Source organism: Saccopteryx bilineata, chromosome 3, assembly GCF_036850765.1.
Source record: "Saccopteryx bilineata isolate mSacBil1 chromosome 3, mSacBil1_pri_phased_curated, whole genome shotgun sequence".
Lineage (NCBI taxonomy): Eukaryota > Metazoa > Chordata > Mammalia > Chiroptera > Emballonuridae > Saccopteryx > Saccopteryx bilineata.
The window spans coordinates 292552300-292572686 of NC_089492.1; the positions used below are offsets into that span (position 1 = coordinate 292552300).

At 54.6% G+C, this 20387-nt stretch overlaps 2 protein-coding genes across 8 annotated transcripts; one reads left to right on the forward strand and one right to left on the reverse strand.

Annotated features, from left to right (window-relative positions):
- Window positions 1-156: 156 nt before the first annotated feature.
- On the forward strand, window positions 157-15763 carry LOC136331728 (cyclin-dependent kinase 11B). Of its 7 annotated transcripts, none has more exons than XM_066270692.1 (19): window positions 157-244; window positions 469-592; window positions 1425-1540; window positions 2500-2627; window positions 4398-4536; window positions 9722-9858; window positions 10341-10463; window positions 10564-10659; window positions 10745-10912; window positions 11127-11192; window positions 11692-11867; window positions 12763-12853; window positions 13636-13757; window positions 14003-14108; window positions 14394-14623; window positions 14700-14816; window positions 14903-15051; window positions 15140-15329; window positions 15410-15763. In XM_066270692.1, exons 2-19 carry the CDS (start codon window positions 482-484, stop codon window positions 15440-15442), a joined length of 2298 nt encoding a protein of 765 aa, XP_066126789.1. In that variant the 5' UTR covers window positions 157-244; window positions 469-481; the 3' UTR covers window positions 15443-15763. The 7 variants fall into 7 exon arrangements, with proteins under 7 accessions (XP_066126789.1, XP_066126791.1, XP_066126786.1 ...); XM_066270694.1 differs by having other exon boundaries at window positions 15140-15258; window positions 15427-15763; XM_066270689.1 differs by having other exon boundaries at window positions 11698-11867; window positions 15427-15763.
- A 1054-nt stretch (window positions 15764-16817) lies between these two features.
- Window positions 16818-19198, reverse strand: MMP23B (matrix metallopeptidase 23B). Its single transcript, XM_066270698.1, has 8 exons — window positions 18881-19198; window positions 18454-18590; window positions 18237-18376; window positions 18005-18172; window positions 17501-17665; window positions 17316-17426; window positions 17111-17237; window positions 16818-17009 (listed from the first exon to the last, which is right to left on the reverse strand). The coding sequence occupies exons 1-8, from the start codon at window positions 19196-19198 to the stop codon at window positions 16835-16837; spliced, it is 1341 nt and encodes a 446-aa protein (XP_066126795.1). The 3' UTR covers window positions 16818-16834.
- Between the last annotated feature and the right edge of the window lie 1189 nt (window positions 19199-20387).

The following is a 20387-nucleotide window of genomic DNA, read 5'->3' on the forward strand; positions in this document are numbered from 1 at the left end:
GGGGGACACACGCCCATCGGGGACTGGCTTTACCACCGGGCTCGCCATCAGTCGGCGCCGCAGCCGGAAGTGACGCACAAAGCACGTGCTGACCCCGAGTTCTTTTGGGAGCCGGAACCGGCGGCTTCTGCAAACGTCTTACGTCATCACCCCGCGCCGACGCAGGAAGAGACGACGCTCCTGGCGCGCGCCGGGCGCAAGTTCTTCCTCAGGCTTCGGGACCGGCGGCGGCGGCGGCGCGGTGGTGAGTAGCGGCCAGCTTCCCGAGCTCTCGAGCTGGGCGGGCGACACGCCCCGCTCTATTGGCCCGACTCGCCCGGCGTGAACGTCGGGGTGGAGGAGACAGCGGATCCTGACACTATCCGAGGCAACCCCCGCCGGCCTGGGCTCCCGGGCGCCCCCGGGCCCCGCCGCCCCGCCGCCCGCCGCCCTCACACGGCTCCCCGTCCGTCTTGGTTCCGTTGGCAGCCCCTTCACGCCAATGGGTGATGAAAAGGACTCCTGGAAAGTGAAAACCTTAGATGAGATTCTCCAGGAGAAGAAGCGCCGGAAGGAACAGGAGGAGAAAGCAGAGATAAAACGCTTAAAAAATGTAAGCCCGGTGGTGTCCAGCGAGGGGTTCTTTCCAAGGGAGATTTCATTTCTTTGCCCTCGTTTTTCCATTAGCACAACGCTTCGGCGGTGAAGTTCTTTTGTCCTTCCAAATGTCGCAGGTGAGCCCGCCTCCCCCGTTCTAAACATTAACCAAAAAAAAAACAAAACCACCCCAAAAAACCGGTTCGCACCCCGAGCTTGCGTGGACAGCAGATCGATAACGTACTAAAGCCTGCGTGCGGGTGGCCACGCCAACGTGCAGGATCCCGCGTGCGTGTGCGGGGCTTCGAGTCGTTAGTGCGTTTCCGTTATGAGTTGATTTTTGATCCCGTTCCCGGGTGTTATTTTTAGCGTAGTGGGAGTTGACGTGAACGTTTCGCGCTTTTCTGGGTTTTTGCTTAAGAATTAACTCAGAAAAAAAAGCTTGGTGGGGGTTTGATGGAGGGGGGGGGTTTCGGGCAGGCAGGAGTCGCAGGCCCCTACCTGTGGGCGTCCGGAGCTGTCACAAAGCTCTTCGCGTAGGAAATAGGCTTGGGAGGCTCCGTGTTGGCTCGTGCACAACTAACATACGGCTCATAGGGGCTAATACCATATACATCCCTGCTAGTTGATAGTCGTCATGGTTAGAGAGAGGGGTCATTTCTTCTTCATGGGATCGGAATGAAAATGGTGTCTGTGTATTTTAATGATAAAAATTATAAATAGAATGTTTTAAGTCACGTTCTGTCCAGAGCGTAGGTGGAGGTGTCACGTGGGGTGTTGGCAAGGTTTGGCGGTTTTGACACACACCCTGGGTCCCTCAGGGAAATGACTCTTTCCTTGCTTCTCAGTCTGATGACCGGGACTCCAAGCGGGATTCCCTTGAGGAGGGAGAGCTGAGGGACCACCGCATGGAGATCACCATCAGGAACTCACCCTACAGGAGGGAGGACTCCATGGAGGACAGGTGAGAAAAGGCACACCGCAAGGAAGAGCACCCCGAGCAACAGGTGCGACTCACTGGGTAAACAGCTGGGTGCAGTGCACAGCCCTGACCTGGGTTGCCATTATGTGGGTGCTTCGAGAAAAGTTTATAGTCAAAAGTTTATAGTTGGGACTTTAGGTTTACCATTGAAATGGGCTCCTGTGGTGTGTCCGTTGTCACCTCACCCCTCTTGGGAGAAGACTGAGTGAGCATGCAACTTCTTTCTTTGTGATAATTCTTCAGTCTGGGCAGCACTGTTTACATAGTATGTTCAAGTAACTGTGCTGTGTGTTGGTGACAATTCGTAGAGTCACGGTTTAAGGTTTTGTACAAGTGAGAGAGTCTCGAGCCTAACCTTTGAGCAGAAATGGTCCTACCGAGTTCGGTGTGTTCTCATACTTCTCCCTCTGCCGTCGTCTCTCTTTACGTGTTTCCTTCTCTCATTCTCAAATAATTAGGCAACATGACCAGAAATTAAGGTTGAAAGGCTTAGGTTGTGAATTCTCCCAAGATTTTGGTCATATATTCAGTTGAAGATGTTGTTAAATGACGTCTTGAGATCATTTGGTTTGACTAAAATTGTGGGACCCTCGTTTTAAACAGTTTTATTGAGGTTATATGTGACAAACTGCATATATTTAAAGCAAATTTGATACTGCTTTACACATGAAACTATTGCCACTGTCAAGTTAATGAACATGTCTGTCACCCCCTAAAGTTTCCTCGTTTACCATGTACCACATTGATTTCTCACTTGTACTTTTCAGAGGAGTCTATATTTAATTTACAGTCTTGGCTTAAGTTTCATAATTGACCATCTATCAGAGGATGTTTCAGATTCCACTTTATTTGTAATCTGAAGCCTGCATTCTTCGCTGGAGAAGCTCCGTCACCCCAATGCTCTCTCAGGCGTGACGTGGTGCTGCTGTGTCTCATTTCAGAGGAGAGGAAGATGATTCTTTGGCTATCAAACCACCACAGCAAGTGTCTCGGAAGGAAAAAGCTCATCACAGGAAAGATGAAAAGAGAAAAGAGAAACGTAGGCATCGTAGTCATTCAGCAGAAGGGGGTACAGAAGCATTTGTTTTCTTTTGTATCATACTCAAGTGTGGTCTGTTTCCTAGTTCAAAATCTCTTGTCTTCTCCAGAAAGCAATTGAAAGAGGAGAAAGTAAAAAAGTTTTTTATCTTTTCTGTTGTTTTATTGTTGTTTTAGTTTTTCCATTGATTTGAGAGAGAAAGGGAGCGAGGGAGAGAGGGAAAGAGAGAAGCATCAACTCACTTAGCTGTTCCATTTAGTTGTGTGCTCATTGTTCACTCTTTGTATGTGTCCTGATTGGGGATTGAACCCGTGACCTCCACGTACCAGGATGATGCTCTATCCACTGAGTCACCTGGCCAGGGCCTGTTCTTTTTGAGAAAGTAAAATTTTAGCTAAAAACATCAATTTAATGTAAATTATGCTGAATAGCTATTTCATTTTCTTTTGTTTGTTTTTTTTCTTCCCATGATTTCGCTTTGGGATATTTTATTTACATATAAATTGTCATAATTCACAAGTATAGGAGGAAAACATACTGTTCCATGCTAAATTGCTTTAACTAGAAACTGGGTATGGCCCTGGTCGTTTAGCTCATTTGTTTAAATTGTCCCAAAACAGCAAGGTTGTGAGTTTGATCCTCAGTTGGAGCATACACCAGAAGCAACCAAAAAATGTGCGACTGAGTGGAACAACAAATGCTTCCCTTCACTCTTCCCTTTCTTTCCCTCTTTCTGAAAATCAGTAAAAACTGCTTTGGCTAGATGGCTCAGTAATAATTGTCATCTCTAAGTGCAGAGGTTGCTGGTTCATTCTCTGGTCAGGGCACATACAGGCACAGATCTATGTTCCTCTCTCTTTCTAAAATCAATCCATAAAAATTTTTTTTTAAATAAGAAATCACTAAGAATTATGCCCTAGCCAGATAGCTTGGTTGGTTGGAGCATTGTTTCAGAGCACAGAGGTTACCAGTTTGAGTCCCTGGTCAGGTCACATATGGGAGCAGCTCGATGTTCCTGTTTCTCCTTGCCTTTAAAAAAAAGGAAAGAAGGCCCTGGCCGGTTGGCTCAGTGGTAGAGCGTCGGCCTGGCGTGCAGAAGTCCCGGGTTCGATTCCTGGCCAGGGCACACAGGAGAAGCGCCCATCTGCTTCTCCACCCCTTCCCCTCTCCTTCCTCTCTTTCTCTCTCTTCCCCTCCCGCAGCCGAGGCTCCACTGGAGCAAAGATGGCCCAGGTGCTGGGGATGGCTCCTTGGCCTCTGCCCCAGGCGCTAGAGTGGCTCTGGTTGTAACCGAGCAACACCCGGGAGGGGCAGAGCATCGCCCCCTGGTGGGCAGAGCGTTGCCCCCTGGTGGGCGTGCCGGGTGGATCCCGGTGGGGCGCATGCGGGAGTCTGTCTGTCTCTCCCCGTTTCCAGCTTCAGAAAAATACAAAAAAAAAAAAAAAGAAAAGAAAAAGAAACCCGCTAGAAGGCACAGCAGACTTTTGTTCTCTTTCTTTATGAATAGTGGTTTTTAATTACAAATGTATATAGTATAGTCCAATTACAGTTTAACCAAGATAGGAAATTTTAAAAAGATGAAAACCACAATTCTATTTAGTGATAACCACATTATTTTTGTTGTTTTCTCAGTGGAAGATTTACTGCCTAGAGTTTTATTACTTTGTCTTTTTTTTTTTTTTTAACGTTAAGTCCATGATTGTTTCTTCAAATCACGAAATAGTTTTGCTTCACTGGATGTTTTAACGTTGAGTGTTTCATGTTGAGGGTTTGCACGTGACACTTTTCCTTTCCAACCAGGCAAGCACGCGCGAGTGAAAGAGAAAGAACGAGAACACGAGCGCAGGAAGCGGCATCGGGAGGAGCAGGACAAAGCCCGCCGGGAGTGGGAGAGGCAGAAGAGGCGGGAGATGGCGAGAGAGCATTCCAGGAGAGAGAGGTGACAGGGCTGCTTGTTACAGGACCCTGAGTGCTGTAAACGGTCAGCATCCCATCCAGGCAGTGACAGACTTGGCATATAGAACGGATTTGGTGCAGATGTGGTGTGCCCGAACATAGTCACGGCACTGTAAAGATTGGGTGGTGTTTACCAAGAGAATTATCCGGAAGAAAGGGAGTTTTTACTGCATTCGGAAGCCGGAAATGGGTGTGAACTGGTTGAGAGGTGATAGTGAAGGCAATGGAAGTCTGTGTGTGTGCTTCTTCCCAACAGAGGCTGGTGGGGAACTCCATCAGGAGCCAGGCTGAGCAGGGTCCCCACAGAAGTCTATGCAAGGGGCCTGGCAGAAAGACATTGCTGGAGGGAGCTGGAGCTCTGGGGTCGGAATGCAGCAGACATGAGGGGTGAAGGTTTGGGCTGGATGTGTAATAGTGGAGAGGGAACGGGAGACAGAACAGGGAGAAATGATCTTCCCAGACCTGTTAGCTGTGGGAGGAAGGTGAGCGCTTCGCCGATTTTTAGTAGCGTGCTGTTTTCAAGTCATGGTGGAAAGGGGAGCGTTTCGGGGACAGTCGACCTGATCCACGCATGCAAATGCTGGTGTAGTCAGGGCTCAGGAGAAGTCTGTGGTACAGGAGGGTTCATCATCTTTCATGCAGCAAGTACTGAGCGCCAGCTTGGTACCAAACTTTGTTCTAGGTGGTCGAGGCCAGAAAGACTAACAATATGTATTGATGAGGGTTCTCTGGGTTACAGCAGCAGTAGCCTGGCTCTTTCAAACAAACAAAAAAGGAAAAGTAACAGAGGAAATTCCAGAGGCCTCAGAGTCTAGAAGCTGGGATGGCACTCTCCTGGGTATTAATTTATAGCTGCCTTTCTATGGGCCCCAATTCCTAGGAGGGAGCATCTGGAAATCCCCGGATCCGTCCTCCATGGCCCAGATAAAGGGTTCACGGACACACGAATACTAGCGCCACCTCTGAATACAGAGGTCATTTTCAGAGAAAGCTAGGGAGTTGAAAAGGAGATGGTGCTTATCTTCCAGCAGCCAGGGTTAAAGGGCACAGGCATTAAAGGAGGGTGTGTGAGAAGAACCATGGTTCCTGTGACGCAGAATGTGGGGGGGAAGCTGGGACCAGGGGTAACGGTCTAAGACCACCGTGAGGCGAGCACAGTTTTTGCAGTGTCCACATGTGCAGCTGGCATGTGAAACATCCATGTTTGCCACGCCTTGTGCTGACTGTTCACTGTGGGCTGATCTCACAGCTGTGCAGACCCCAAGGGAGCGAGGCTTGAAAATAAAGGGAACATGGAAAAAAAACAACAGCAGGGGTGACAAAGTTCACAGATTTAGCCCAGTGGTTATTAAATAAACAGCAACAACTGAGAGGAAAATTAGAATCCAGAATTGCTATAACATATTATCAGTCCAGTTTTCAACAAAAAGTTTTGGGACATACAAAGAAGTAAGGAAATATTACTCCTGTGCAGGAAGAAAAGCATCAGTAGAGACTGAGTGTCCAGATTTAGCAAAGGTGTGGCTTGAGGAAACACTTGAAAGCAGGGACTTGAAGATGGAGCAGTAGAAATTAGTATTCTGAACAGAGCCTTTAAAGACCTGTAGCCTGACATGTGGTGGTGCAGTGGAGATACTGACCTGGAATGCTGAGGTCACTGGTTTGAAACCTTGGGCTTGCCTGGTCAAGGCACATATGATAAGCAATCAGTGAACAACTAAAGTGAAGCAACTATGAGTTGATACTTCTCATTTCCTCTTCCCCTCTGTAAAATCAATAGATAAAAATTTTTTAAAAAAGATCTGTAGGGCCCTGGCTGGTTGGCTCAGCGGTAGAGCATCGGCCTGGCGTGCGGGGGACCCGGGTTTGATTCCCGGACAGGGCACATAGGAGAAGCGCCCATTTGCTTCTCCACCCCCCACTCCTTCCTCTCTGTCTCTCTCTTCCCCTTCCACAGCCAAGGCTCCATTGGAGCAAAGATGGCCCAGGCGCTGGGGATGGCTCCTTGGCCTCTGCCCCAGGCGCTAGAGTGGCTCTGGTCGCGGCAGAGCGACGCCCCGGAGGGGCAGAGCATCGTCCCCTGGTGGGCAGAGTGTCATCCCTGGTGGGCGTGCCGGGTGGATCCCGGTGGGGCGCATGCGGGAGTCTGTCTGACTGTCTCTCCCCGTTTCCAGCTTCAGAAAAATAAAAAAAAATAAAAAAAAAAGATCTGTAGGACAACATTCATGTGGTGGCAGTCCCCGAAGAGAAGAGAGGAGGGATGCAAAGATGTTTTCTAAAATAATGGCTGAAAACTTCCCAAATTTGATGAAAACACCTACATTTCCAAAAAGATCAGTGAACCCTGAGTATGAAAAGGTGGCGTCATATCGTAGTCGATCTGGTGAAAGCCAAAGAGAAAATCTTGAAAGGCAGCAAGGGGACAACCACCTCCCTAAAAGAGGAGCTTTGGTGCTTGGCAGCTGAGTCCTTGCTAGTAGAGGCCAAAAGGCCTGGAACAGCATAATCACACTGAGAAAACCTGTCTACCAGGAATCGTCTGTCCTGCAAATCTGTTCTTCAGAAGTAAACAGGAAGACAGTCCCTGATGAACATGGACCGATGGACCCACTGTTAGCAAGTCCTGCCTTATAAGAAATATTTAAGACCTTCAGCTGAAAGAAGGGACACCAGTGGTATCAAAGCTACAGGAAGGAAAGACAAGCCCTAGAAATGATAAAAGTGGGTGAACAAGAAAGAACCTGTTAATAGGTTTCCTCTCACGTCTTGTCTTTTGCAGAGGACATGGGATTGTAGGAAGCAGTAGTTTTGCAGAAACTGTTGTTGTGTAGTCAGTGGTCCATGTAGTCTACACAGAGGAGCAAGGAGGGGCTGCACTGGAACCGTTTCTCTATTTTGTGGGCATGAGGTGTTAATCTGCTGAGATGTATATCATGACCGCTAAGGGAGAGCAGTAGAATTAAAGTGGTACACTAATGGCACACTTAAACCCAAAACGGAGAAACGGGGACAGAAAAGACGGACGTAGAGAAAGGAGGAGTTCAACCATAGCCAAATATAGTTCAACCATAGTTCAAATATATTAACAATGAAATGCTCTCTGTACCCTAAACAAGGGTGAGCCTTTCAGAAAAGTAAGAGCCTACTATATGCTTTCTGTAAGAACATGTTAGAGACAAAAATAGGTTGAACATAAAAGATAAGGAAAAATGTAAACCATGCAAATAGCAACCACAGAGAGCTTGGGTGGCTATAGTCATGTTAGACAAAATAGAGGTTAAGATCAGTACTAAATAAACATCGAGGACTTCATAACAAAAGGTGAATATATCAGGAAGGATAGAACAGTGATAAATCCATGCAAACATGTAAGAGTCCAAGATGCATAAGGCAGAAAAACTGTTGATAACCATTGAAAATGTCTCTAGTTGTCAATAGAACAATGAAAGAAAATCAACAAGGTTACAGAAAATTTGGAATACCATCAACCAACTCAATCTAATTTGCTAAAAGTCCCACCCACCGCTGCAGAAGAAATTTATTTAAGAGTTTATGGGGCATTTTCTAATAAAAATCATGTGGTAGGCTATATAACAAAGCTCAAGTTTAAGATTGAAACCATACATAATAGAATATGCCTTCTTACCACCAAAGAATAGAGTTGAAAATCCAACAACTATATTTGAATAAATCATGACCCAAATAAGAAATTATGAAAAAATAGAAACTGTTCTGAACTAAGTGAAAAACAATGTCAAAACTTAGGGATGCAGCTATAGTAGTGCTTAGAGTGAAATGTTCTGGCTTTAAGTACTAATAACAGAAAAAGGAGGGTGCCCACTCAGTAACCTAAGCTTCTACCGCAAGATACTAGAATAAAGCAAACAACTCAAAGCAGTGGCCTAAGTGTCCAGGAAATCCAAAGCAGACAGCAGATTTGTGAGGGTGGGACTGACTGCAGGAAGGTGTGTGCAAGGCTCATGCTGGTGATGGGAAGGTTTTAAAACCAGTTGTGGTGATGGTGGCACAATTTCATAAATTTATGGAAAATTGAATCTAGTGATTGAATTTTATATGTAAATTATACCTTGGTTGTATTCTGAACTAGTTTGGACGCATAGGTGTTAATAGTAGCACCTAGAATCTCAGCCCCCAGCGTCCAGCCACTTGGGTATGACAGCTGCTATAGGCCAGGTTGGTACAGGATGGTGACGCCACCAGGCCTTGGTTTGTTCTTGTATGGATGCTTGTGCTCATTTCTGTGGGTGTTGGGTGGTACTTTTTAAAGGCGTGTAAGCTTTTTTGTTGTTGTTTGTATTTTTCTGAAGTTGGAAACGGGGAGGCAGACAGACTCCCACATGCGCCCGACCGGGATCCACCCGGCATGCCCACCAGGGGCATCGCTCTGTTGCAACCAGGGCCATTCTAGTGCCTGAGGCAGAGGCCACAGAGCCATCCTTAACCCCCCGGGCCAACTTTGCTCCAGTGGAGCCTTGGCTGAGGGAGGGGAAGAGAGAGACCGAGAGGAAGGAGAGGGGGAGGAGTGGAGAAGCAGATGGGCGCTTCTCCTGTGTGCCCTGGTCGGGAATCGAACCCGGGACTCCTGCACGCCAGGCTGACGCTCTACCACTGAGCCAACCAACCAGGGCAAGGCGTGTTAGCTTTTTAGGTTGTATGTAGACCTAACAATATATAAGGCTGTACAAGTTACTTACCTACGCTCAGGTCTCACAGTTTGGCCACCTTACACTGTAGCCACCCACACATTTTGGCCACTAGTGTTTCCTGTACTCAAATGCCACTGCCTGAAAGCTGCTCTCCCCACTGCCCCAACGTGTCACACTAGCCTTGGAGACGGACCTGTGTGCAGGTGGATTTAGACTGTGTTGTGATGTGTGCTTGGGTGACTTAGGGAGTCTTAGAACTGGTAGGTGGGATATTCCAGAACCAGCGGGTTTATCGTTTCTGATAGCCATCTCCTGGTCCCAGCTCTCCATTCCCCATGCTCTTGGGGACGGTGCGCTGAGGTTGCACTCACTGGTACAGTCTGCTTTAGCGCGCTTCCTGGGGGTGGGGCAGCCTAAGGAGAAATGTACTGATCTGAGGAAAGCACTGGGGGTAAAGAACCACCTTCCTATTGGGGAAGAAGCTGGCGTGCACTGTTGCAGGGACCGCCTGGAGCAGCTGGAACGGAAGCGGGAGCGGGAGCGGAAACTGCGGGAGCAGCAGAAAGAGCAGCGCGAGCAGAAGGAGCGGGAGCGGCGTGCGGAGGAGCGGCGCAAGGAGCGCGAGGCCCGGCGGGAAGGTGTGTCTGCTGGTGGGGCAGCAGGGGAGCTTTAGCCGGAGCTGCCCCCTCACGCAGGGGACGGTCTCCATGGGAGCATAGATGGGCCACTTGGTGGCAGTAGGCGTGTCTGATGTGCAGGGGAGTGGCACCCAAGGGGCCATCCCAGGCCTGGTGCTTGACTGCTATCAGTGTTTTGTGGGCCTGCTGCCCGCAGGTGGTGGGGCACAGGCTGGAGGTATTGCTGGCTCTTTCTGACCTGTAGAGATGGGTATAGTAGGTTCACCTGGGTCCTTGGGGTCGGCTCACGGCTTCCATGTTGAAGCTTTCTTTCCTCGGCTTCCTGGCCTCTGCCCCAGGTGCTGTTAGCAAGTTTGTGTGCTGTGGTCGCATCTGCCCTGTGCACATGTGGGCCGTTGCCCTCAGCAAGGGTGCGGGTGAGAGGTAACCTGTTGGGAAGAGGGTGCTGCCAGCGCCGTCTCCTGTTCTGTTCTGGGCACCAGTTTCTGCACATCACCGAACAATGAGAGAGGACTACAGTGACAAAGTGAAGGCCAGCCACTGGAGCCGCAGCCCACCGCGGCCGCCTCGAGAGCGGTTTGAGCTCGGAGACAGCCGAAAGCCAGGTGAGTCCAGCAACACCTGCTTGGGCCACTGGTGTGGGTCTTTGCTGGGGAATTTTTAAAACATGTCCTTGAATTCACTCCTGGTGGTTTGCTTCGTAAGTAAAAGAAGAGAAAGTGGAAGAGAGAGACTTGCTGTCGGACTTACAAGACATCAGCGACAACGAGAGGAAAACCAGCTCAGCTGAGTCCTCCTCAGGTAACTGCACTCAGTGGGCCAGGCCTCCCTGTGTGGCTTGCAGGGACGGCCCACGAGTTTACTTCCTGCTCTTTGCTTCTTAAAGCGGAATCAGGGTCCGGTTCTGAGGAGGAAGAGGAGGAGGAAGAAGAGGAGGAGGAGGAGGGGAGCAGCAGTGAAGAATCAGAGGAGGAAGAAGAGGAGGAGGAGGAGGAGGAAGAGGAAGAAGAGGAGACTGGGAGCAACTCTGAGGAAGCCTCCGGACAGTCGGCTGGTGAGATCATGGGGTGTGACGGTGCACTTGGGTGGGGTTTGGGGAAGTACAGAAAGATAGTTAGAAGTTTGATTTTTAAAAATTCCCAAATTGAAAATGCCTTGCTGTATGGGACTCACACGAGACCTCCTGGAAGGGAGCGGACCCCAGAGCCCTCTGGGTGGCGTGCTCCATGGCCTGGGCTACACAGGTAGACACCTGCTCTCTCTTGCAGAGGAGGTGAGCGAGGAAGAAATGAGTGAAGACGAAGAACGAGAGACTGAGAACCACATCCTTGTTGGTAAGAGGCTTCCCTCTAATTGTCTTTCTTCTCATCTGTTCCCAAATGCTGTAACACTTTTTAGACGTTGTGAGCATAACTGTGACAATCTATTGAAATGAACTGTTCTCCAAGGCTTGTCATGCCTCAGAAGCCACAGGTAGTTCCTGTCCTCATTTGCCCCAGGACTGAGCTGACTGGCTGAGAGACCTGGGTGCCACACCGAGCACCACACTGTGCCCCTAGGGGACCGGCCTTCCTCAGAGAGGACAGTGCTGACTGAGGGCCCTTCTGAGTGCTGCTAGGGCCTGGACAGAGGTGGCAGGGATCCCCTGTCCTGGTCTAACCTCAGTGCAGGGGGAAAGTGAACAACAGCTCAGGTCTGACTGCAGTCCAGGGCAGCTGCTCACATGGCACCCTGTGGTCACTGCTTTCTGGCTTTTTCATATACTTGGTGTCCCCACCCCCTAGAGCTGAAAGGGCTCATTCCTGGTTCCATAATCAGATTCAAATTTTGAAGTTCCAGAGTCACGATTTGACCGAGATTCCGGGGAGAGTGAAGAAGGGGAGGAAGAAGTGGGCGAGGGCACCCCACAGAGCAGCGCCCTGACTGAAGGAGAGTTTGTACCTGACTCCCCAGCCCTGTCGCCCATCGAGCTCAAGCAGGAGCTGCCCAAGTACCTACCTGCCCTGCAGGTCAGGCACCCTCCCGTCTCATGGCTCCGCCTCCCTGGTCATGACTGGGCCAGTGGTGGAGAGCAGAAGCCCAGTGCCTGGGGTGGGGGGATCTGTCAGTACAGTGAATTTAATGTCCATGGTGATGGTCTAGCCTCTTGCCCAGTAGCAGTATTGGGAGCACTTCCCTGAGGCTTCAGCCATGAAGTCAGTGGGGGTCCCATGTATGGAAGGCAGTCATCCTGGTGAGTGGCCAGCTTGGTGGTCATTTCTGCCATGGCCTTGCCTGTCACTGTGCAAGGGTCACCATGGTGGGAGTCAGCACGCATTTTTTTGTCTAGGAAAACATCAGTAGTGAGGGACATCGCGGGAAGGGACTTGGGAAGGAGCATGTTCCTAGAGGGGCAAGTGGCCTCAGGTGCTCTGGCTCCCATGGCCAACGGCCCTCCCTGGAGCTCCCCTGAAGCCTCCTGGCCTTGCTCTGGGTGCCCGGGGCAGTAGGGTTCTCTCTGGTGATGACAGTGCACCACAGCCGTCCCCAGCTTCCTTAGTCACATGCCCCAGGCCATGTGCCGCATGGACAGATGGCAGCCCAGCCCTGAGCGCTGCCCCTGAGCCCAAGGGTGGACTTCTCCAACCCAGCAGGGCAGGTGTGGCAGTAAGACAGGGGGCTTGGTGTGGAGAGTGCTCCCGTCCCTGGGCCTCTCTCGGGCACGCAGGGCAGGCTCCAAGGACGTGCCTGGGACTGGCTTTTGTCCACGTCAGTTTTATTTCCTAGTTGGGGGGGGTGCTCACTAAAGTAAACAGACCAGAGCAGAGTTGCTCCTGCCCCACCACCGAACACATTTGAGCTTCTCCTGAGGTGGGGGGGGGGGTTGCGCCCATGGCTACCACGCCTCACTGGTGCTTCCCCCAGGGCTGTCGGAGTGTGGAGGAGTTCCAGTGCCTGAACAGGATTGAAGAGGGCACTTACGGGGTGGTGTACAGAGCAAAGGACAAGAAAACAGGTGGGTAGGGTGGGTGGGTAGGGTCTCAGGTGGCCCCCAAAAGTCGGAGGAGACTGGGTCAGGGAGTGGGTGACCTGAGGAGTGTTGTCCTTGGGCTATTTCTCAGAACAGCTCCGTGGGGCTGCCACCCCAGCTCTAGGAAGGAGGTTGGGTTTCCTGCCAGCATCCTGGCCACATTCGGGGCTGGGATTCCAGTGAGCTCCAGCTGTCCTGGCCCTGGCACCTTCAGCCTCCGGGTCCTGGAACACACAGTCCTGCCATCTGGGAGTCACCCCTCTCTGGCATTGGGCAGTGGGTGACACACATCAGAACAGTTGAACCTTTGGAATATCTAGAGGTCAGAGGTCAACCTAACCAAGAGACTGTACTATTTGGTTGTGAAGCAGGTGACTTGGCCTCACAGGGGAGGGTAGAGTCAGCCAGGCCAGGGCCCAGGAGCTACTGAGGCATTGTCCTTCAGTGATGATCCCTGGACAGGTGTGGGAGTCACAGCTTCGTCAGTGCGTGTGGAAGGCCAGTGGTTGTCTGAGCCCAAGTACCTGGGGGATATTTTGTTGGGGTGTCAAGGTTTATTACGTCTGCCGGGATCACAGCAGGGTTAGAGCAGGGAGTGGGGAGCAGTTTTGTACAAATGCCACATGTTCCTGATGGACACAGTTTGGGCTTTTTGGTGCGTACGTCTGTAAACTCACAATCTTATGCTGTGAGAAAAAAACGCTTTGCAGTTTCTGGCTAACCGTGCTCATTGGAGGAGGTCTCAGCTCCGTCTTGACCGATTTCAGATGAGATTGTGGCTCTGAAGCGACTGAAGATGGAGAAGGAGAAGGAGGGCTTTCCGATCACGTCGCTGAGGGAGATCAACACCATCCTCAAGGCACAGCATCCCAACATCGTGACCGTCAGGGTAGGTGGCTCGCCCACACCTGTGCGCCCCAGGGGGTCGTGCGACATGTGAACACTAGGCTGAGCTCTTCACAGACAGAAGCGAAGTCTAGTCTCAGTAAATATCAGGCACTTCTTAGTCACACTTAGCAGGTCCCTGCTGTCGCCGAGTGTCTTCCCGGGATTTTGGGCTTCCTTGAAGAGCTAGCAGTCCCAGAGGTGGGACCAGGGGCACCGGGTGCCAAGGGACCTGCTATTGTTTCTTAGGAAATTGTCGTGGGCAGCAACATGGACAAGATTTACATCGTGATGAACTATGTGGAGCATGACCTGAAGAGCCTGATGGAGACCATGAAGCAGCCGTTCCTGCCAGGTGGGCCTGCCCCCCTCAGACAGCCCCCCCGCCTGCACGTGTCCTTGAGACAGCCCCTTCCCCCACCCCCACCCCCCGGTCTGCATGTGTCCCCAAGACGAGGCCCCTGGCATGTGTGCATACCCACGAGGACCAGCATGCCCTCGGGGAGCCCAGGCTGAACACATTGTTCCTGGGGTTATGCGGGCACACTGACCCTGACACACTGTGTGAGTGCGTACATGTCCACGTGGGCTGGGCTAGAGGTGTTCCCAGGGTGAGTGCACTACGCTGCTCATTCCCCAGGGGAGGTGAAGACCCTGATGATCCAGCTGCTGTGCGGTGTGAAGCACCTGCATGACAACTGGATCCTGCACCGCGACCTCAAGACGTCCAACCTGCTGCTGAGCCATGCCGGCATCCTCAAGGTGGGGGACTTCGGACTGGCACGGGAGTATGGGTCCCCCCTGAAGGCCTATACTCCGATCGTGGTGACCCTGTGGTACCGTGCCCCAGAGCTGCTCCTGGGTGCCAAGGTGAGTGCTGGGTTGCGTGGGGCCTGCCCTGCACACTTGGCCCCTCCACCCCCCTGAACGTGTCCCTGGTCCCCAGGAGTATTCCACAGCTGTGGACATGTGGTCTGTGGGCTGCATATTTGGGGAGCTGCTGACTCAGAAGCCATTGTTCCCTGGAAAGTCAGAGATTGATCAGATCAACAAAGTATTTAAGGTGGGTCAGGGTATCTTGCCAAGAGGGGGGGGGTGCAGGAGGGGGTCTCTGCTGGGCATAGCCATTGTGAGACCTCTCTCTCTCAGGACCTGGGGACCCCCAGTGAGAAGATCTGGCCTGGCTACAACGAGCTTCCTGCGGTGAAAAAGATGACCTTCACTGAGTACCCCTACAACAACCTGCGCAAGCGCTTCGGGGCCCTGCTATCAGACCAGGGCTTTGATCTCATGAACAAGTGAGCTAGTACTGGCAGCCCCACCCTTCTACCAGCACCCTCTGAACTCCTCCCCCTGCAGAGGGCTACAAGTGCCTTGTTCTCCCAGGTTCCTGACCTACTTCCCTGGGCGGAGGGTCAGTGCAGAGGACGGTCTGAAGCATGAGTATTTCCGTGAGACACCCCTCCCCATCGACCCATCGATGTTCCCCACGTGGCCCGCCAAGAGTGAGCAGCAAAGGGTGAAGCGTGGCACCAGCCCTCGGCCCCCAGAGGGGGGCCTGGGCTATAGCCAACTGGTGAGGGGCAGGCTGACAGGGAGGGGAGGAGGTGTGGGCGGTGTCCCTGAGGCAGGGTTTGTCCAGCTGGGGCCCCATAGTGCCGCTTGCTTCCCAGGGTGATGACGACCTGAAGGAAACTGGCTTCCACCTCACCACCACAAACCAGGGGGCTTCTGCTGCAGGTCCTGGCTTCAGCCTCAAATTCTGAGGTTCAGAATGAATCCCAGACCAACTGGGGGACTCGAGGCTCAGCCAGGAGCAGGGGCTGGAGTTGCTGCAGCGCCTGGGTCCAGACCCAGGTCTTGCCCCAACTGAATGCAGCTGCTACAGCCTGGGCTTTGAGAATAGTGACCTCGAGCCCTAGACTGTCGGTCTTTGATTTTCCACGTTCATTTCTGTTATTTTGGTTTGTAAATTTGTAGAATTAAATTTTATTTCTTTGTGGAAGGAAAGGCTGGATCTTTTTCAAATGTATCAGACTTGCCCCAAGAGGAGGGGTAGGGGGTGTTAACCAGTGGCCAGTGTGGACAGTACCCTCCCCCACACACACACACACACACACACACACACACACACACACGGTGTCAACCAGTGTGGACAGTACCCCCCCACACACACACACACACATGGTGTCAACCAGTGTGGACACTACCCCCCCCCACACACACACACAGTCAACCGTTGGCCAGTGTGGACAGTACAACACACACCACAGAGTCGTGTGGACAGTACAACACACCACAGAGTCGTGGTGACCGTGCTGCTCAGATACTGGCCGTGATTGAAAGAGTCATGAGGGGATTTTTCTACTTTTTAATCATGAGCCTCCTGCTTGGGCACCTTCCTGGCCTTGCGGGGGGGGGGGGGGGGGGGGCAGAGCTGGCCATGCAAGCTCAGTCACAGTAGATTTTTACTAGGTTGTTAACTCTTTTAAGATAAGATGTAAAATGTTCTTGAAGGAAAGTTAAGGTATGTTGATGCAGCCTGCAGATGGGTCCCTGCAGGTGCTGCCTACAGGGGGTCCTTAGTCCCACAGGCAGGAACCAAGTGTGGACTCTGACCTCAGGTGGGTCGGCCAGACCTCCATCTCCTGTTCTGATTGAACAGGGTTTCCCTCAGGCCAAAGCAAGCTTAATCCCTTTTCTTGGTACCACCTCCCACCCCTCAGTTCTGCTGACCTGCTGCAACCCTCAGTTTCCTGCCTCCCTCCTCCCCAAGCAAACCCCAGAGAGCCGGGGCCCTCACCAGCTCGCCAGGTGTCACTGGGGCACATTTACCCCATTTCCAGGACCAGCCTGGAGAAGCCCTCCTGGGCTTCCTAGTCTCCTCAGATGTCGGCCTCACCCCACGGGATCTGCACGGGAGTTGGGACGTCCTGGGCCCAGGGTCTTCACACCAAGTGGGGCGCGAGCTAGGTCGCCCCACCCTGCGGGACCCAAGATTGGTTACCGCCCTCCCAAGAAAGGGCGCGGAGACATCACAGAGAAAGCATTTTATCGGCGGCCCCTCGGCCTGCACGGCCCTCAGCTGCGCACGCGGACCCTCCAGGAGTAAGTGCTGAGCACGCGCCGCCGCCGCCGCACCACACACGTGTACGTGCCCTCGTTGATGGCGTTGGCGATGATGCTCAGGTGTGCCTCGCCCAGTGCCAGGTAGCCAGGGTAGGAGAACTCCAGGGGCTCCTGGTCCTTGTACCAGCTGCGGGGCGGCGGGAGGGGGGCAGAGGGAGGACCTGGCAGGGTTCTGGGCCTTGCCGCCACCCTCGCCACCACCCTCGCTGTCGCGGGCGAGGCACTCACTGCACTTTGCCTTTCTTGTGGAGGATCTTATGGCCGCAGCGGAAGGTCACGTTCCTGCCCTCCGGCACCAGTTTGGTTTTGGTCCTGGGGGGCGGCGCGGTGGCCGCCACCGTAGGAAAAGGGAATTCTGCTCGGGTAAGGAATAGCCACATGAGTGCCCTGGCCAGCCCGGCCCGCCCAGACCGGCCCAGGGCCCCGGCCGCACCATAGCAGAAGTCGCAGCTGCTGGGGCACAGCCTCTTCATGAGCCTTCGGCGCGCGTCGCAGAAACCCTTCCGCGCCCACGAGGCGCACACGAACAGCCGGTCCAGACAGCCTGCGGGAGGGCGGCGTGGCCTCAGGGCCTGCCAGGCACCCCCGCCCGCCCGCCTGCCCGCCGCAGGCACCCACCGTAGAGCCGGTGCAGTCCCCACAATTCATCCTGCGACAGAGCCTTCCAGCCGCGCAGCGTAGCGTTGAGGTGCATGAGCGCCCGACCGTGCTGCGAGTGCATCAGGCCCAGCGCGTGGCCGATCTCGTGGGCCGCTACGTGCACCAGGTCGGTGAGCCACACGCCTGCAGGCCCCGCCGGTCAGCGCCTGGGACCCGGCCCGCCCGCCGCCCGGGGCCTCGCTTCCCGCGGCCGCACATCTGCAGTGCAGCAGCCGCGGGCAGTCAAGAATGTTCCAGGTCGGCCGCGGCGGGTGAGCTCGGCCCCCAGGAATGCAGCTCTGCTCATCTCCGAGGGCGTGGGGGTTGGGGGCTTCAGAGCTCCTAGCACCCAGGCCTGTGGCCTCCTCACAGCCTCCCCCTTCCTACCTGCTTGACTCCAAATCGCAGCCCCCTCCCGCCCTCAGCCCGACGCTGGGACCACCATGGTGCGGAGGGCCCTAAAGGAGCCAAGTCTGCCGTCACCTTTCTTCCAGCTGTAGCGCGTGGGGCCCAGGACCCAGTACTCGCTGTCGTCAAAGTGGATGCCGCCGTGTGGGGGGAAGAAGGCGTGGGCCAGCTCGCCCGTGGGGCCATCGAAGCAGTGGTGCAACGCGGACACCAGGCAGTCCGTGTGGTTGATCGGGTAGAAGCCTGAGGGAGCACACGGCTGAGAGGAGGCCCCTGGGTGGGTCGGGGGTGGGGGCACGGCGCCCACCTATTCGGAGGTCGCTGGGCTGCTCGGGAGCCACCTCACGGAAGCTGAAGGGGGATACATCACTCCACATGCGGAAGGCGGCGGCCAGGCCCCGCCGGGTCTCACTGGGGGTCAGCAGGTTCCGCGGGAAGGAGAGAATCCTGGGGTGGGGTGGGAGGTCAAGTTCAGGGTTGGCGGCTGGGCTGCTGCTGCGCTCCCCTCAGTGCCCGGGTCGTACCTGTATGTGAGGTTGAAGTGGTCCCAGCGCAGCCTGGCCGGGGTCAGCGTGTAGCGGCGTTGACGGGGCGCCTGCGGGTGCAGAGGCCAGGGCCCCGGGGAGGTGAGGACACCGGCGGGACGGGGCGTGGCGTCTCCCTTCAAGGAAAGCAAGTGCTCTAGGGGGACAGCTGGGGCTGCCCATGTCCGCAGCACAAGGAAGGGAGACTGGAAGTTAACGGGAATGCCCTGACTTCTCCCTTTCTGTCCTGTTTTCTGGTTTTCTGCCCTACGCGGGCGAGGGTCACTTGTACAGCCAGAGAGAAAAACGTTACTAAAGGCAAACCCGGTCGGAGTGGGCGGAGCTGTTGGCCAGATGCTATCTCCCACCCCCCACCCCTCTAGAAAACGGACTCCGGCGCTGGTCTGTGGAGCCGGGACAGACTCACCTGCGCTGCGCTCGCGGCTGGTCCTGCGTCCGGGGCCCCCAGCCAGGCCAGCAGCACAAGAGCAGGCAGCAGGCACAAGGCGCCCAGAACGGCCCCCAGGCTGCCGGCCTGAGCGCGGGGCCCCGACGACGGCCAGGGAACGAAGGCCCTCAGGGCCATGGCGCCTGCGGACTCGCTGTCGGGGCTCAGCGAGCGTGGGCTGCGGGACCTGCTGGAGTGCAAGGAACCGGGGGAGGCGCTGCGGCGGCTCGAGTTACAGCCCTGGGGTGGGGGGTGGGAGGCGGGGGCGGCCACCCTTGAAGGGAACCAGCTGGTCATCCCGCTGTTGGCGCGGGGACCCCGGGCCTGCGGGTCGGTGGCAGTGGCCTGGGCGGGGCCACTTGGAGCGGGGGAGGGGGGATGGGCGAGGAGATACCTGGAAGGGATAGATGCCAGGGGTTCAGAATTAGGCAAATATGGTCAGTTGGGGCTTAAACTGACTGGGACTGAAAAACCCGGTGGCTTTTTCCACAATGGAATCCTCCCAATTCCCTCGGCACTGAATGAGACCCGGGAGTGGAACCTCAATCCAGACCAGCCCAGGACATGTTCCCCGCCGGCGCTGGCCCGGCAGGGTCCCCGCGAGAGGGGCGGGGACGCAGCAGGAGGGGACGTGGCAAGTGAGTACAGGCGGCTGAGGGGGAAGAGAGGCGGGGTAGGTGGCTTGGGGATGGCGCCAGGAGGGAGGGCGACCTGCTGGGGTCCCACCAAGAGCTGGAGGAGGCCAGCGGGGGGACCCCGTGGGGGACGTGAGGAAAGGGCACAGAAGCAAGGGCTGTAAGGAGCCAGGAATCCCCGCCTTGGCTCTCTCCCCAGCGGAGCCAGGCGCAGGGCCCAAGTCTGGAGTGGTCCTGGGTGGAAGGTGGGGGACCGTTGTCCTGAGGCCGGAAGACTCGACGGGACGGCCTACAGGCTGTGGTGGGATGAGTCCGGCCAGGCGGGGATACTGGGGAGGGCGCCTCTGGGTTAGGGGAATCCAGAGGCGGAGTGGACTGGGGGGAGGGGAGAGAGGTGGGTGCTGGAGGGGTGTCAGCAGAGTGGCGAGAGGCACCAGGTGAAGAAATGCTAAGGGGCCCTGGCCCTCCCCATTCTCCATCCAGGCCTTGAGCCCAGAGGGACAGGGGGCGCGCCAGGCCAGCGGGGTCAGCGCCAAGTGCCTGGCGAGCGGCCACGGGGCTCCGGGAGAGCATTTCGGGTGGTTCTTGGAAAGCGCCGCCGCTGAGCCCAGCCGGGGCAGCGCCCCGCCTCTTCGTAGCTAAATATTTGCCCAACAAAGCTGCCCCCAACCCTGGCCCTATCCTCTCCCTAGGTCCTGATACCTGCCCCTGGCCTAAAACAAACGCTGCACCACCCCTTCGCCCTACTTAACTAGGACCCCAGAGCCCAGAGCCTGTCCCCACAGCCCGCCCAGGAAAAAAGAGGACGGGTGGGGGAGGAGGCGTTGCCGACGGTCATGGGAGGCAGCTTG